Genomic DNA, 13,444 nt, shown 5'->3' with positions numbered 1-13,444 from the left:
AACAGGAGTACTTGTGGCACCTTAGAGACTAACAAATTTATTAGAGCATAAGCTTTCGTGGACTACAGCCCACTTCTTCGGATGCATCCGAAGAAGTGGGCTGTAGTCCACGAAAGCTTATGCTCTAATAAATTTGTTAGTCTCTAAGGTGCCACAAGTACTCCTGTTTTTTTTTTAAAGATTTGAAAATGCAACTTGTCTTTGGTGTTGATTTACATTTGCAGTCTCATTGAGCAACACAGCCATGTAGGGTGACCAGACATCCCGATTTTATCGGGACTGTCCCGGTATTTGCTTGTTTGTCCCGCGTCGATTGGGACACTGGACAAACAAGCAATTTTGCCCTCAGCTCCAGCGCACAGGCGGAGCCTGGAGGGGCTCTTGCCCCCCCACACACCCCAGCCTCGTCCCTTCCCCCATTGGATCTTTCCCCAAATCCCCGCCCTGGTCCAGCCCCCAAGCCCCGCCCCCTCACTGACCCATTGGATACCTCCCCAAATCTCCGCTCTGGCCCCGCCTCTTCCCCAAGCACACTGCATTCCTCCTCCCTCCCAGGCTTCTGCTGATCAGCTGTATGGCAGCGCAAGCCTGGAGGGAGGAGGTGGCCCCCAGCACTCACCCTGCGAACTGCTCCAATCCAACTTCTCCAGGAAGGTGAGCACGGCCCGGCAGAGATCCTGCAGCGGCTCCCTCCGCCCCAGCCCCCGGTAGAAGGTGAGGCAGGCCTGGGCCTCCTGCACCGCGCCCATGGCTCACGGAGTCTTGGCCACGTCCCGATATTTCATCTTTGTCATCTGGTCACCCTACAGCCATGGCACGCAGTCTTGGCCACTCCTGAGACCTGGCAAGCCTGTACCAGTGTCAGTCCTTGAGTGGTATCGGTAAAGCCTATTTGTTCAGACTAACTGTCTTTTTTTCCCCCCCCCCACTCTTACTGATTTTTATAAACATTCTTCTGTAACGGGATGAGTTTTGTTACCTTTTCCCATCTACGTTTCTTGTTACGGGTGACTAGAACCATTTCATACATTTCCATCCACTTTCCAATAGTTAGGTTCACAACTGAGAGAGGCCTCTTAGGCCCCGATGATTACAGGAGTTCTTTGAATGGAGCTAGGTAGAGCACCTTCTACAGTGCCAGTGGTTTGAGGAAGCCTCATAGTAAGAAAAAGTGCTCTACCAAAGACCCTACTATCGAGTCTAGCTGGAGCACAGTGTAGTTTCCCTGGACTATTGGGGTTTCAGAATAGGGCCTCTTCAGAATGGCCATCTCATCTGCCTGAGCACACTCGTCAGGTTGGCATGGCCAAAGGAACAAGAGAGACCATTCTTTGAAGACGCTAGAGGAGGAGATGTGAGAGGACTTGGACCTGCCCTAAGTGTTGCACCCGACTGCTCTTCTTAGGATGTGTCAAATGGTTTCTGATTTGTCAGGCTCTCTCCAGAACTGTCTTTTGCCTGGCGCCATATGGAGAAGTCCTCAACAGGAGCCCCAGTTCTAGACTAAGCCAGTGCCATCAGACTCCAGAGTCCACAATTCCTGCCAGATCTCAACTCAGTCCCATAGAAGTGTTGAAATCGAGAAAAGCAGGTTCTTTAACATTCTGCTGCAGGTACACCTCAGGGGAGCACCAGAAAGGATCTTGGATAGCTCCAGCGTTTTACCTAGGATTTCCTCAATATGGGTACAGTTAGAGCTTTTGGAGCCTATGATCCTCCATTTCCTGTATCGGAGAGCGATGATGAGCGATCAGAGTCTCCTTTCCCCAGGAAGTCTCTTCTTCCAGATAAGGCTAAGGCTCCTGTAGCCTGCTATTTCTGCATCCCTTGCAGTATTTATGCCTCAGCCACTCTACCTCAGAGGAGGAAGAGGAACTGGTGGGAGAGCCTTCAGAGGCCCCCTTTTTAACCTCATCCCTGGATGAGACTGTCTTAACTACTTCCTCCTCTCCTCTGCGTGATGCCTAGGCCTTTCAGGGGCGAAATGAACAGAATGGCAGTAGCTCTGGAGTTTCCTGCAGTTGCCAAGTTCAAGAATTCACAGAATTCGTGTGGTTTCTTGGAACTCCAAGGAAGAGAGAGAAAACTTTCTAGCCTATTAATGAAGATCTGTTGAAACCAGCCAAAGAAGTCTGAAACACCCTGCCTCTGTTGACTCAGTTTCTAGGAAGTTAGATTTTATACACCTATGTGCTATATTCTATAGTTCCCCGGGGAAAGATTTGAATTATTCTGCAAAGATCCTTAGTTGTTGTTTCAGCCTCAGCTAACGAATGGTATCTACTCCTGGGGACCCAATGGCCAGTCCTGCTGTAGCTAAGCAAGCATGTGCTGGAGGACTCGACCCCAGTTCCAAGAGATTTAGACCCTTGCCCAGCTTCCTGTTCTACTCTTCTTTGGGAACTATTCGTCCCAAGCACAGAAAGCCGTTTCTTTACCTGTTGGACCCTAGAGATCATTGAATGGGGCGTTCTCCCTTCGGTTCAAAGCCATGCCAAAATATAACCATCTTCCCTTTTCAGGGTACTTTCTCAGAAGAAACTATTGTGAGAAGAGGTCTTAATCCTCCTGATAACAAGAACCATAAAGGTGGTGCTAGAGCACAGTGCAGGAAAAGTTTATTATTCTGAAAAGAAATGCTGGCCTGTGTCCTATCCTGGACCTCCATGAATTAAACCAATATTTAAGGAAAATCAAATAATGAATAGCTTCTTTGAGAAGCATAACCCCTCCTCTTCGCCCTCAACTTTCAAGGTGCTACTTCCACATCTCAAGAAGGTAAAGGCACGGGACGTGTTTCAGGTTTATGATGGCCAGAAAACACTACCAGTGCAGGGCATGCACTTTCAGGCTGGCTGCGGTCCTGAGGGCATTCCTCAAATGGTTGGTTTTGACAGGTACATCTGATGTCTGATCTCACAGGTACATCCATACCTGGAAGACTGGCTTACAAGCTCCCAGTTTTATAGCAGAGTAATTCATGTCTTGGAGGAGACTTGCTCCTTCTTTGTTTCCTCTCAGCAGGGCATAGGCTGTCTTCTGTGATGGGTGCTACCAGAGAATGTCTTAACGCGGATACCTTTCTCTGCTCTCGTTCATTAGACAATAATTGCAATCTGAGTTGAGGGGTGCACCTAGGAGCTTTGAATCTTCATTGTCACGGAGACCTGAGGAGTCCAGGCCCGTACAAATTTGCTAGAGGTTTAAGTCATCAGATTGGCTATCAGGTCCCATTTCCCATGGATCAAAGAAAATTCAGTGCAGATTCTCTCAGATACTATGGTTGTGATAGATTACCTGAACAGAGGAAGCAAACCATGAGAATGATGCATTCACAATGAAGGTCCGTTAAACACTATTTTAGCCAACAACCATGACTCTGAAGGCTGCAAATCAGCATGAGTAGTTTCAGTGGCTCTTCTGATATATGCAGGATGAGCTCATCATGAACTAGTTTGCTGCAAGTCAGAACAGCAGTGTCTAAAATTCTGTTTGAGAGCTGACAGGGATCCCCAGTGCACAAGAGTCAGGAAGATTTGACAGGACAAAGCTAGTGTGACCTTAGTTATGCCAGATTAGATATAGCACAGCTGGTTCTGGCTCTCTAAAGATCATCCGCTCCACCTCCCTCAAGTCAAGATCCTTTATCCCATCCAAACAGCAGGGTGTTCACCTGGCAGTGTGACTTCTGAATTTCTCGGGCAGGATGTCTTCAGCTGAAGAGATTAGGACAGCTCTGCTGGAGTCCAGAAAACCCTTTACTCGAAGTTATGCTAGAAGCCATGGCTTTGTTTCCTGCCTGGTTACCAGACTTTTTCCACTCTCTGACAGTCGCAAAGCAATTCTCAGCCATGGCGAAGGTCTGGCTCCATCACTGTTTGTGCTTATCATGGCCCTGTGAAAGGAAGCACGGTATTTACCAGTCCCCTGATGAAACCATTTTACAGGCTCTTACAAGCATATGCTGTCCCATTCAGGGGTTTTATTGGTTCTTGTACTGTGAATTTCATCTTATCCATACTCAGAGAGGGGCTCTTAATTCATGGGATCTTTCTTCCTCTGTCACTTCCTGCTGAAGGTCTTGGTATTCTCCAAACAGCAGACCCTGTTGGCCAGCCCATCTTATACTGCATTGGTCTGTCTTAAGCCTCAGCCCAAATTTCTAACCAGTGTTGTGTCAGATTTTCACTTTGGGCTATATCACTATCTTTATTTCTCCCAAAGTCCCATCAGTATCCTGTGGAGATGAGGCTACATACTCTGGCCGTTAAAAGCAATCAGCTGCTACTTAGAAAGGACTACCCTGTTTAGAAGTCAAACAGATTATTGGTGGTCTTTAGAGAAAACTCCAAAGGTTGAGCTGTCTCAACTCAAAGGCTGTCTCAGCAGATAAGACTGTACATCCAGGAATGCTATGAATTAGCTGCTGCTCTTGTGTTTGAACATCTCAGGGCTCACTGAACTAGAGAACAGCAGCTTCAGTGGTATCTATCCATATTATGCCCTTATCTGAAATACACAGGGCTGCTGCATGAAGCTCAATTCACACCTTCACAAATCACCGTTGTCTCAAGACAGCATCCAGAGCAGATGCTGGCTTCAGAAGGCCATTGCTTCAGTCACTGTTGAACTCTCCAGGGATCCTTAGCCCACGTGCTCAAGCAGGCCACTACTACTCTACGCCTTTGTGCAGGCAAGAAAGGGATTACTCACCCAGGGTAACTGGCTCTCTGATGGTGTCAAGTATCGGGGGTAGCCGTGTTAGTCTGTATCTACAAAAACAACAAGGAGTGTGGTGGCACCTTAAAGACTAACAGATTTATTTGGGCATAAGCTTTCGTGCGTAAAAACCTCACTTCTTCAGATGCATCAGAAGAAGTGAGGTTCTTACCCACGAAAGCTTATGCTCCCAATACTTCTGTTAGTCTTAAAGGTGCCACAGGACCCTCTGTTGCTTTTTACAGATTCAGACTAACACGGCTATCCCTCTGATACTTAAGATTGTGGTGTAGAGGTTCAGGCTTGGGCTGGAGCCCAGGCTCCAGCACCCTTCCATCTTGCAGCTCCCAGAACTCAGGCTGCAGCCCTAGAGCAAACATCTTCCTGCAGTCTTATAGCCCCATAGCCCAAGCCCCAGTCATCTGATCCAGGCTACCTGTGGATGTGTTACTGCAGTGTAGGCGTGCCCCTAGATGGTTAACGATACTAGCATTTAAATTATTATCATTAGTTTTCAGCATCCACACCACACCAAGATAAATGGGGCACTTAGCACCTCACTGAGAGCTACTTTCCCCAGTTCTTGACTGTTTTCTGGCCCTTCTGCTGCTGCTGTGGTGTAAAGGAGCTAGAAACACTGGAGCTCTCCTGCTAGGAATGGCCTCATGGTGCCCCTCTTGCCCTGACCCAGCTCAGGCTTTGGGAAGTATAACGGAGACCTTTCACCTCCTGAGCTGTCTCTCCTAAGAGGCACAGCTTAAAGTCAGGGCTATTTTTGGCTGTCTGCAGTATTTCCTGATTCTGCATCAGTTTGTGGTCAGTTCACCTTTGAGCAGTTTGCAGCTATAAGGCTGGACTTTCCCTAAATGAAGGGTTAGATTCTGCAGCACGAGTCTGCAGGAAGGGCTGGATGCTGCAGCAAATCCCACAGCTGTGGGATCTCTGAAAACATGGGCCCTGCCTATGAGAAACTGAGAGCGTTTGTTTTATTTCCCCTTAAGGGCATCAGGAGACTTTTTCTTTTCAGGAGCTTGTGTGCCAGTGGCAGTGGACAGGACTGATGCTTCAAACCCTTTCAGCAGCACTCCTTTTGCCCCAGCTATTAACAACTGTAGAGTAAAGATTCACAGCCCTAGAGACTACATTGTTACTGGCTATCCCTTCTGTGGGGAAAACTAGCCAGCTTCATGTTCCACTATTAATCCATCTCCTTTGTGAGAATACATTAGGGTGCATTTACTTCCACCCAAAATACTAGGTTCTTGCCTTAAGGGGATATCTAAATACCACATAAACTTTGAAACTACATCAAGGCTGTATGCCCAAAGCATCCCATACTGGAAAGGCAGAGGCAGCATTAGAGGTTTATGGATCCATGAATTTTTACCCAATAAGGACAAAAGAATTTAGAAACTCAGTCTGTTCAGTTCTTTGCAATAGCCATGCCTAGCTCTCCCTAATCTAGAGAGAGTTTAATGAGGTTGATCATTTCTGAAGTTCACAATGACTTTGCTTGGCACAGGCACTTTCCCTTCTACTCTTGAGCCCTTTGGCCGAAGGAACAACTGCTGCTTGTGCAGCTGTAGAAAAAGTACCTGACAGAGACATCAACTCTTAGTCCCTTGGGCATTATGACAGGCATTCAGAGTCAAATTGCTACTGTGGATTTTCAGTTCTTTGGAAGAAATTGAAACAGCTTTCTCTGCCGCCTAGTAAATTACCTGGTTCTAGTTACCCTAGCTCATAGATTGTTTTTTGACTCACCAACCTGTCCAATCAAGGGAAGCTTCTAAGAGAAAGGGAATGTGGGGTTACTGGTTTCTTTTGAGGCCTTCTTTGCACTAGGCTTTTTTTCTGTAACATTGCCCATCAGTTTTAGTAATAAAGGTTAAAAAGCCAGCAACTACCAGCACCACATCTACACTTTTCCTACTACCAGTGGAGCTGCACCCATGAGAAATTTTAGGGGGGAAACCTACTGTAGACAAGTTCCTTGGTGCAGCTCCCTAAGTCTTTTCTTCTTTCTGCTTCCCCAAACTAAGACTTTCCTTGGTTCCCTTTCCAGTCAGGAAAAAAATCAGGCCTAGAATGCAAGATGCAACAACTTTGTATAGACCTTGGGAAGTGATTATAGCAAACTGTTGTGACACATCTAAGGAACCACCCATAAGTACTGTGTACCTGGGAAGGGAAATGGGTCTCCTCTGTAGGAATAACTCCAGTTTGGGAAATATAGTTAAGTCTAGGAAAGACTTTGATAAAAGTATGCAACAGAGATAAATGAATAATTTGTAGTTAATAATTTATTCTATGTGTTTTTGCCTTTTATTGGTTTGTAGTTTGTCTACAAACTGATGGTGATTTTTCTCTCAAATTATCTGGTGGAAAATATCTGGCAAATTTCATGTACTCTGTGGCTTGTTATTAAAGCTGTATTGTTTAGTTGTGATACATCACAAAAGGCACGTGGTATTGTTTCTCTTCCCTCAATGGATAAGTGTAACCTTTATACTCAGATAAACATTCACAGGTAGTAAATCTTAAATTTATTTCCTGCAGGTATCCATGCTGGTCAAGATTAATCTTGTGAAAGCTGACAGACTATGGCAAAAAAGAGCTATGACACAAGCAAATTCATTAAGATTTCAAATTAATATTTGCCCCAGCTATTTGCCCCAGCTTTATTACAGGAAACCAAGTGAAAGATGTAGGAACTGCCAGTCTGGGTCAAACCAGAAGTCCTCCTTGTCCAGTACCCTGGCTCCACCAGTGGCCAATATCAGCTGTTTCAAAGGAAGGTGCAAGAACCCCGCAATTGGCAGTGACAGGAGAACCTGCTCTTAGGGGAGGATCTCCTAAGTCTCATTAGTCAGAGATCAGTTTATGCAACTGTCTCTCAGTGGGGAGCCCTCCTTGTATCTGGAAGAATGATATTTCATAATTGATACGGGACATGAATTGGAAGGAAGTTAGAGTTAGCTCTGGAATTAGAGGAGATAACTTTCAGATAGGCTGACATGGGATGATCTGGTTGGCCGCACCAAAATAGGAAATGGAAAATGCCTTCATGCTTTGAGGTAACTGGGCACAGCTTTTGGTTGGAACAGAGGCAGAGGATAAGAGTAGTCAGTACTGAGCAGAGCAGATCCATTCATGAGAATGCTCCAGTTATATCCCTCTAGAAAGAGTTACCTTACAGTTCTTGTATGCCGTTGGTGATGTCTGACTAGGGCTGTTGTGACCCTGGGAACATATGCAGTACCATCACCAGAAAGTAGAGTTGCCGATATTGGTTGGACTTATTCCTGGAGGTTTCATCACATGACATATTATTTCATTAAAGATTAATCTTTAATTCCTGGAAACTCAAGGACAGTTGTGGAGGGTTGGCAACACTACCATAAAGGAGTCACTTGTGCTTAGTCCATAGCAGCTCATGTATGGCTATTTATATTTAAAAATCCCTTCTGTGGGGTTAAGTACTTCTATCCTTACAAACTAGCATTTCTAAATTGAGGTCTGCACCTAGTCAGATGAGGCTGTGTGACTGATAGTTCTATCGCAGAAAGGCCAGCAAAGAGAGGACCAGGGATCTGAGTTGTCTACAACCCTATTATTAGCATATGTCTACCCAGCAGCTAGACATCCATGGCTGGCCCATGCCAGTTGACTCGGGCTCGTGGGGCTTGAGCTGCGGGGCTGTTCTATTGCTGATAAGATGTTCCAGGCTTGGGTGGGAGCCTGGACTCTAGGACCCTGTGAGGTGGGAAGGTCATAGAGCTTGGGCTCCAGCCAAGCCCGGAACATCTACACAGCAATGGAAGAGCCCCATAGCCCAAGCCCCAGAAGTCTAAGTGAACTGGCATGGGCCAGCCGCAGGTTTTTCTTTGCTGTGTAGACAGACCCCTAGTGTTTGTTTTCAGTGGTGCCCACGGTGTACTAGGCACTGTACGGACACAGAAGAGGGCATACGCCTGCCCCAAAGAGTTTAGGCTGAGATTTTGCAAGCTGCTTACTGGGAATGGGCCATCGAAAGGCCAGGTGCCTTTGAAGATCTCAGCCTCTGAAAAGAGCTGCTGGGGAAGGGAAAGGTCATTGTGGTGATTGGCCACAGCCTAGCATTACGTGTGATAAAGCTTGGCTTTTAGAAACAGAGACTCTCCCAGTTTGCCACTGAACACTGGCTCCTTCTCAGGGTGGGAGCAGAGAATGTTTGCTGCTTTTGCCTTCCTGAAGTTTAGAGTTTTTCCAGCCCTTACAATTTGCAGTGCACAATATTCCTCACTCAGCTAGCTGATCTGGGATTGGATTGTCTGACTGCCTAAGGAAGATGTTGGCTAGTGAAAGAGTTGTGGATTGTTGTCTCTTGCCCTTCTCTTTACTTGCCCCTTTTGTTATTGACGATGGTTTCCCAGCTGTTTCCCCCCATCACCAGCTTTTTCACTTGCTTTTCCAGTCCTGTGGCTGGACACAACAAACATCATATCACTTTATAAACAAAACAGATTAGTTACAATGCAAGTGCTTATTCTTTTCTGCTGTTCTCCCTGGCCTCGCCAATATTCCCCTGGCTGCTCTCTCTCCGACCCCTTGGACGCCCTCCAGCAGTTCCTAAATAATGGATTGTGGCAGACATTCATCTGTCCTGGCCAAATAAGGGACATTCCAAGCATCTCTAGTATGAAGGGGATTCTGTACTTCATATCCATATAACATTTCCTAGGAAAGCAGACACTCATCAGCATTCTGCAACCATTAAGAGAGGGATTTTGCCAAACTAAGAAAAGAGGGTGGGGGAGGGAGAGTCTTCAGGTGGTTGGACACTTGTGTTAGGGGAAGATCTGCTTTCCTCAAGGAGGACAGTGGGAGTCAGTGAACTGGCAAAGAAAACAAGAAAAGGAGGGCTCCTCTTTTGCACCTGTTCTAACCGGTTCTTTTGCTTTTCCCCTCCCCTCTTGCTCTGCACCACTCCTTTCCTTCCCTGTTTGCCCCTCCTCCATTCTCTTCTTTCCTGCTATTTGTCATTTAAAAATATTTTTAGACTAAAACTTATTTTCATTAGTGGAAAAATGATTGCAGCACCTTCGCATCCCATCCCCCCTGAATCAGTGCTGCTGTTCGCCTGTGGCATTCTGCCAAGTCAGCACTGCCCCCCTGCCTCCGTGCCTGCCAGGACTCTGCTTGTAGCCAGAACAGGTCAGGACAGTCGGGCCCCTTGCTGTGGGAGTGGGATGGGAAGCTGATCTCTGGTGCCAGGCATTAGGCAGCTAAATCTGGTGAGTCAAACAGCCCTGTCGCCAAAACTAGGTAGGGAAACCGAACGGATTAACTCATTACTCCTAGGTGTTTATCTGGCCTGTATAGTTTGAGCTCCTGACAGTCTTTACTATCTGTATGAACAGCCCCTCTAGGAGGCAGGGCAGTGCTATTATCCCCATTGTGCAGAGAGGGAACTGAGGCACACAGAGAGGCCAAGTGACCTTGCCCAAGGTCCCAAAGGGAGTCTGGCTGAGCAGGGAACTGAACCCGGGTCTCTGGCGTCCCAGGCTAGCGCCCTGACCTCATATTTCTAAAGCACGTTGTAGGTTACAAGTGTCACTTACAGAGCTGCTCCCCTGCAGCCTGGCTCATGGCCGAGCAGCTGGCGTCAGGTGACGCTGCCGAGATGCAGCCTGGGCCGGGCCTGCTCAGCCAGAACGCCTGTAGGGCTCGTCGACCTGCATGGTGCTGAGTGATTTTATTGTTGCTTCCCCCCCTTCAGCTTTAACTTCTCCAAAACCCAACCTGATGGGTCTGCCCAGCACAAGCGTCCCTTCACCTGGCCTTCCCACGTCTGGATTACCAAATAAACAGCCCTCCGCCTCGCTGAGCTCCCCAACGCCAGCCCAGCCGACCGCGGCCCTGGCCCCGCAGCAGCAGCAGCAGCAGCGCAAGGAGAAGGAAAGTGAGAAGACGAAAGAGAAGGAGAAGGCGCCCAAAGGGAAGGGGGATTCCCTGCCGGGGCCCAGGAAGGAGAAAGGAGAGGCGCCCGCGGTGACCCTTTCCGCCCCCCTACCCACCATGGAGTATGCGGTGGAGCCTACCCAGCTCCAGGCACTGCAGGCTGCCTTGAATTCAGACCCAACAGCCTTGCTTACAAGCCAATTCCTTCCCTACTTTGTCCCCGGCTTTTCGCCCTATTACGCCCCTCAGATTCCCGGGGCCTTGCAGAGCGGGTACCTGCAGCCCATGTACGGCATGGAAGGCCTGTTCCCTTACAGCCCTGCTCTGTCCCAGGCTCTGCTAGGCCTGTCCCCCAGCTCCTTGCTGCAGCAGTACCAGCAATATCAGCAGAGTCTGCAGGAGGCGTTGCAGCAGCAGCAGCAGCAGCAGCAGAGGCAAGTGCAGCAGCAGCAGCAGAAAGTGCAGCAGCAGCAACAGCCCAAAGGAAGCCAAACCCCAGTCCCCCTGGGGGCTGCTACCCCAGACAAAGACCCTGCCAAAGAATCCCCCAAACAAGAAGAGCAGAAAAATGCACCCCGTGAGGTGTCCCCCCTCCTGCCCAAACCCCAAGAAGAGCCCGAAGCAGAAAGCAAAAGTGCGGACTCCCTGTGTGACCCCTTCATTGTTCCAAAGGTGCAGTACAAGCTGGTGTGCCGCAAGTGCCAGGCGGGCTTCAGCGACCAGGAGGCGGCCAGCAACCACCTGAAGTCCCTCTGCTTCTTCGGCCAGTCTGTGGTGAATCTGCAAGAGATGGTGCTTCATGTGCCCACTGGCAGCAGCGGCAAGGGCAGCAGCTCGTACCAGTGTGTGGCGTGCGAGAGCACAGTGTGTGGGGACGAAGCCCTGAGTCAGCATCTCGAGTCAGCCCCTCACAAACACCGAACAATCACAAGAGCAGCAAGAAACGCCAAAGAGCACCCCAGTCTATTACCTCACTCTGCCTGCCTCCCCGATCCTAGCACCGCATCTACCTCGCAGTCTGCCGCTCACTCAAACGACAGCCCCCAACCCCCTCTGTCCTCCTCTTCCTCTTCAGCTTCCCCCCACGCCTCCAGAAAGTCTTGGCCTCAAGTGGTCTCCCGGGCTCCACTTGGGAAGCCGCCTCCTCCTTCTTTCCCTCCTCTCTCCTCATCTTCAACGGTTACCTCAAGTTCATGCAGCACCTCAGGGGTTCAGCCCTCGATGCCAACAGACGACTATTCGGAGGAGTCTGACACGGATCTTAGCCAAAAGTCAGATGGACCGGCTAGCCCGGGGGAGGGGCCTAAAGACCCCAGCTGCCCGAAGGACAGTGGTCTAACTAGTGTAGGAATGGACACCTTCAGATTGTAAGCTTTGAAGATGAACAATACAAAAATGAATTTAAATAAAATTAATAACAAACCAATTTCAAAAATAGACTAACTGCAATTCCAAAGCTTCTAACCAAAAAAAGAAAAAGAAAAAAAGAAAAAGTGTGGGTTGTTTTCCCATATAACAATGCCGGTGGGTTTTACATTTTTTTCTTTTAATTAAAAAAAAAAAAAAACCTCTTACATTTGTCCTTTTGAAGGTCCTGTTGGTCTGGGAGACAAAAGTCCATACTGCCTCCTTAATGTCTTTGGAGCTTAAACCCCTTGTATATTGCCCTTTTCCAATAACGCCCCCACATTGATAGCACAGCAGAGGCCGGCATGCACTGTATGGGAAAGCAGCCCACCGTGCTACAGTTTAAATTTCTTGCTATCTTAGCATTCAGATACCAATGGCTTGCTAAAAGAAAAAAGAAATGTAATGTCTTTTTATTCTCAGGTCAATCGCTCACACTTTGTTCTGTTTTCAGAATCATTGTTTATATATATATATATATGTGTGTGTGTGTGTGTGTATATATATATATATATATATATATATAAATGTTTTTGTTTGTTTTTTGGGGTTTTTGTTTTGTTTTTTGTTCCAGAAAATAATTTTGTTTTGTTGGGTTTTGGGGAGGGTTGTTTTGGGCTGGGCGGGGGCGGGAGTTGTTTTTTGTTTTTTAATTTAAAATGGGCAGAAAGTATTCAAGAGAAACAATGTGAACTGCTTTAGCTTTCTGGGGATTTTAAGGGTAGCTTTTCTGATGAAGCCAATTTCAAGGGGAAAAGTTAAGCACTCCCACTTTTCAGAAAAAAAAAACACAAAGAGTGTTGAGGACTTGGAGCTTAAAAATAAGTTTTAAAACAACTGACTTTCTGTATTTATGATAGATATGACCATTTTTGGTGTTGAGTAGATTGTTGCATTGGAAATGAACTGAAGCAGTATGGTAGATTTAAAAGAAAAAACCCTTTTGTGTACATTTAGCTTTTGTATGGTCCAGCTGACGGCTTCTCATTTGATGTTGTCTTGTTCATTCCTAGCCAGATAGATTGCAATCCATTGACTCACCTAAGCTTTTCTCCCCTTTGTACCTTTATTCCCCTTTCACCCATCCTGTAATCTTCCACTTATGGTCGCTGCCTTCATTTCTTAGAGGGTGGTTGCATAATTATTTTATAAAAACTAAAGAAAGAAGTTCAAAGGGTTTGGGGGGTCAGTAGGATCCCTTGCAGAATATTTTTTGTTTGGGGTTTGAAACTTTTTAAGACATATACATACAATTTACCTATGTCTGTTACCCTTGTGCACTTATCTCTTATTTTTCATTTTCCTTTTTTCTCTTCCTTTCCTCATTTGTAAATGCTTCAAAGATTCTGTTCCTAAACTATAAGCATTTGTTTGT

The 13,444-nt window shown here is 47.0% G+C and overlaps 1 protein-coding gene across 1 annotated transcript in view; it reads left to right on the top strand.

Moving 5' to 3' along the window:
* Window positions 1-12,613, top strand: part of ZFHX3 (zinc finger homeobox 3) — a 279,590-nt gene extending 266,977 nt beyond the window's left edge. Inside the window, exon 10 of the mRNA XM_034788358.1 lies at window positions 10,481-12,613. Within this exon, the coding sequence (XP_034644249.1) occupies window positions 10,481-12,033 (1,553 nt within the window). The 3' untranslated portion in view covers window positions 12,034-12,613. The remainder of the gene's footprint in view (window positions 1-10,480) is intronic.
* The last annotated feature ends 831 nt before the right edge of the window (window positions 12,614-13,444 follow it).

Source organism: Trachemys scripta, chromosome 13 (genome assembly GCF_013100865.1).
Source record: "Trachemys scripta elegans isolate TJP31775 chromosome 13, CAS_Tse_1.0, whole genome shotgun sequence".
In the NCBI taxonomy this organism is placed as follows: Eukaryota; Metazoa; Chordata; order Testudines; family Emydidae; genus Trachemys; species Trachemys scripta.
The sequence above is the reverse complement of the archived record's forward strand: the minus strand, read 5'-3'. Positions and strand labels throughout refer to the sequence as shown.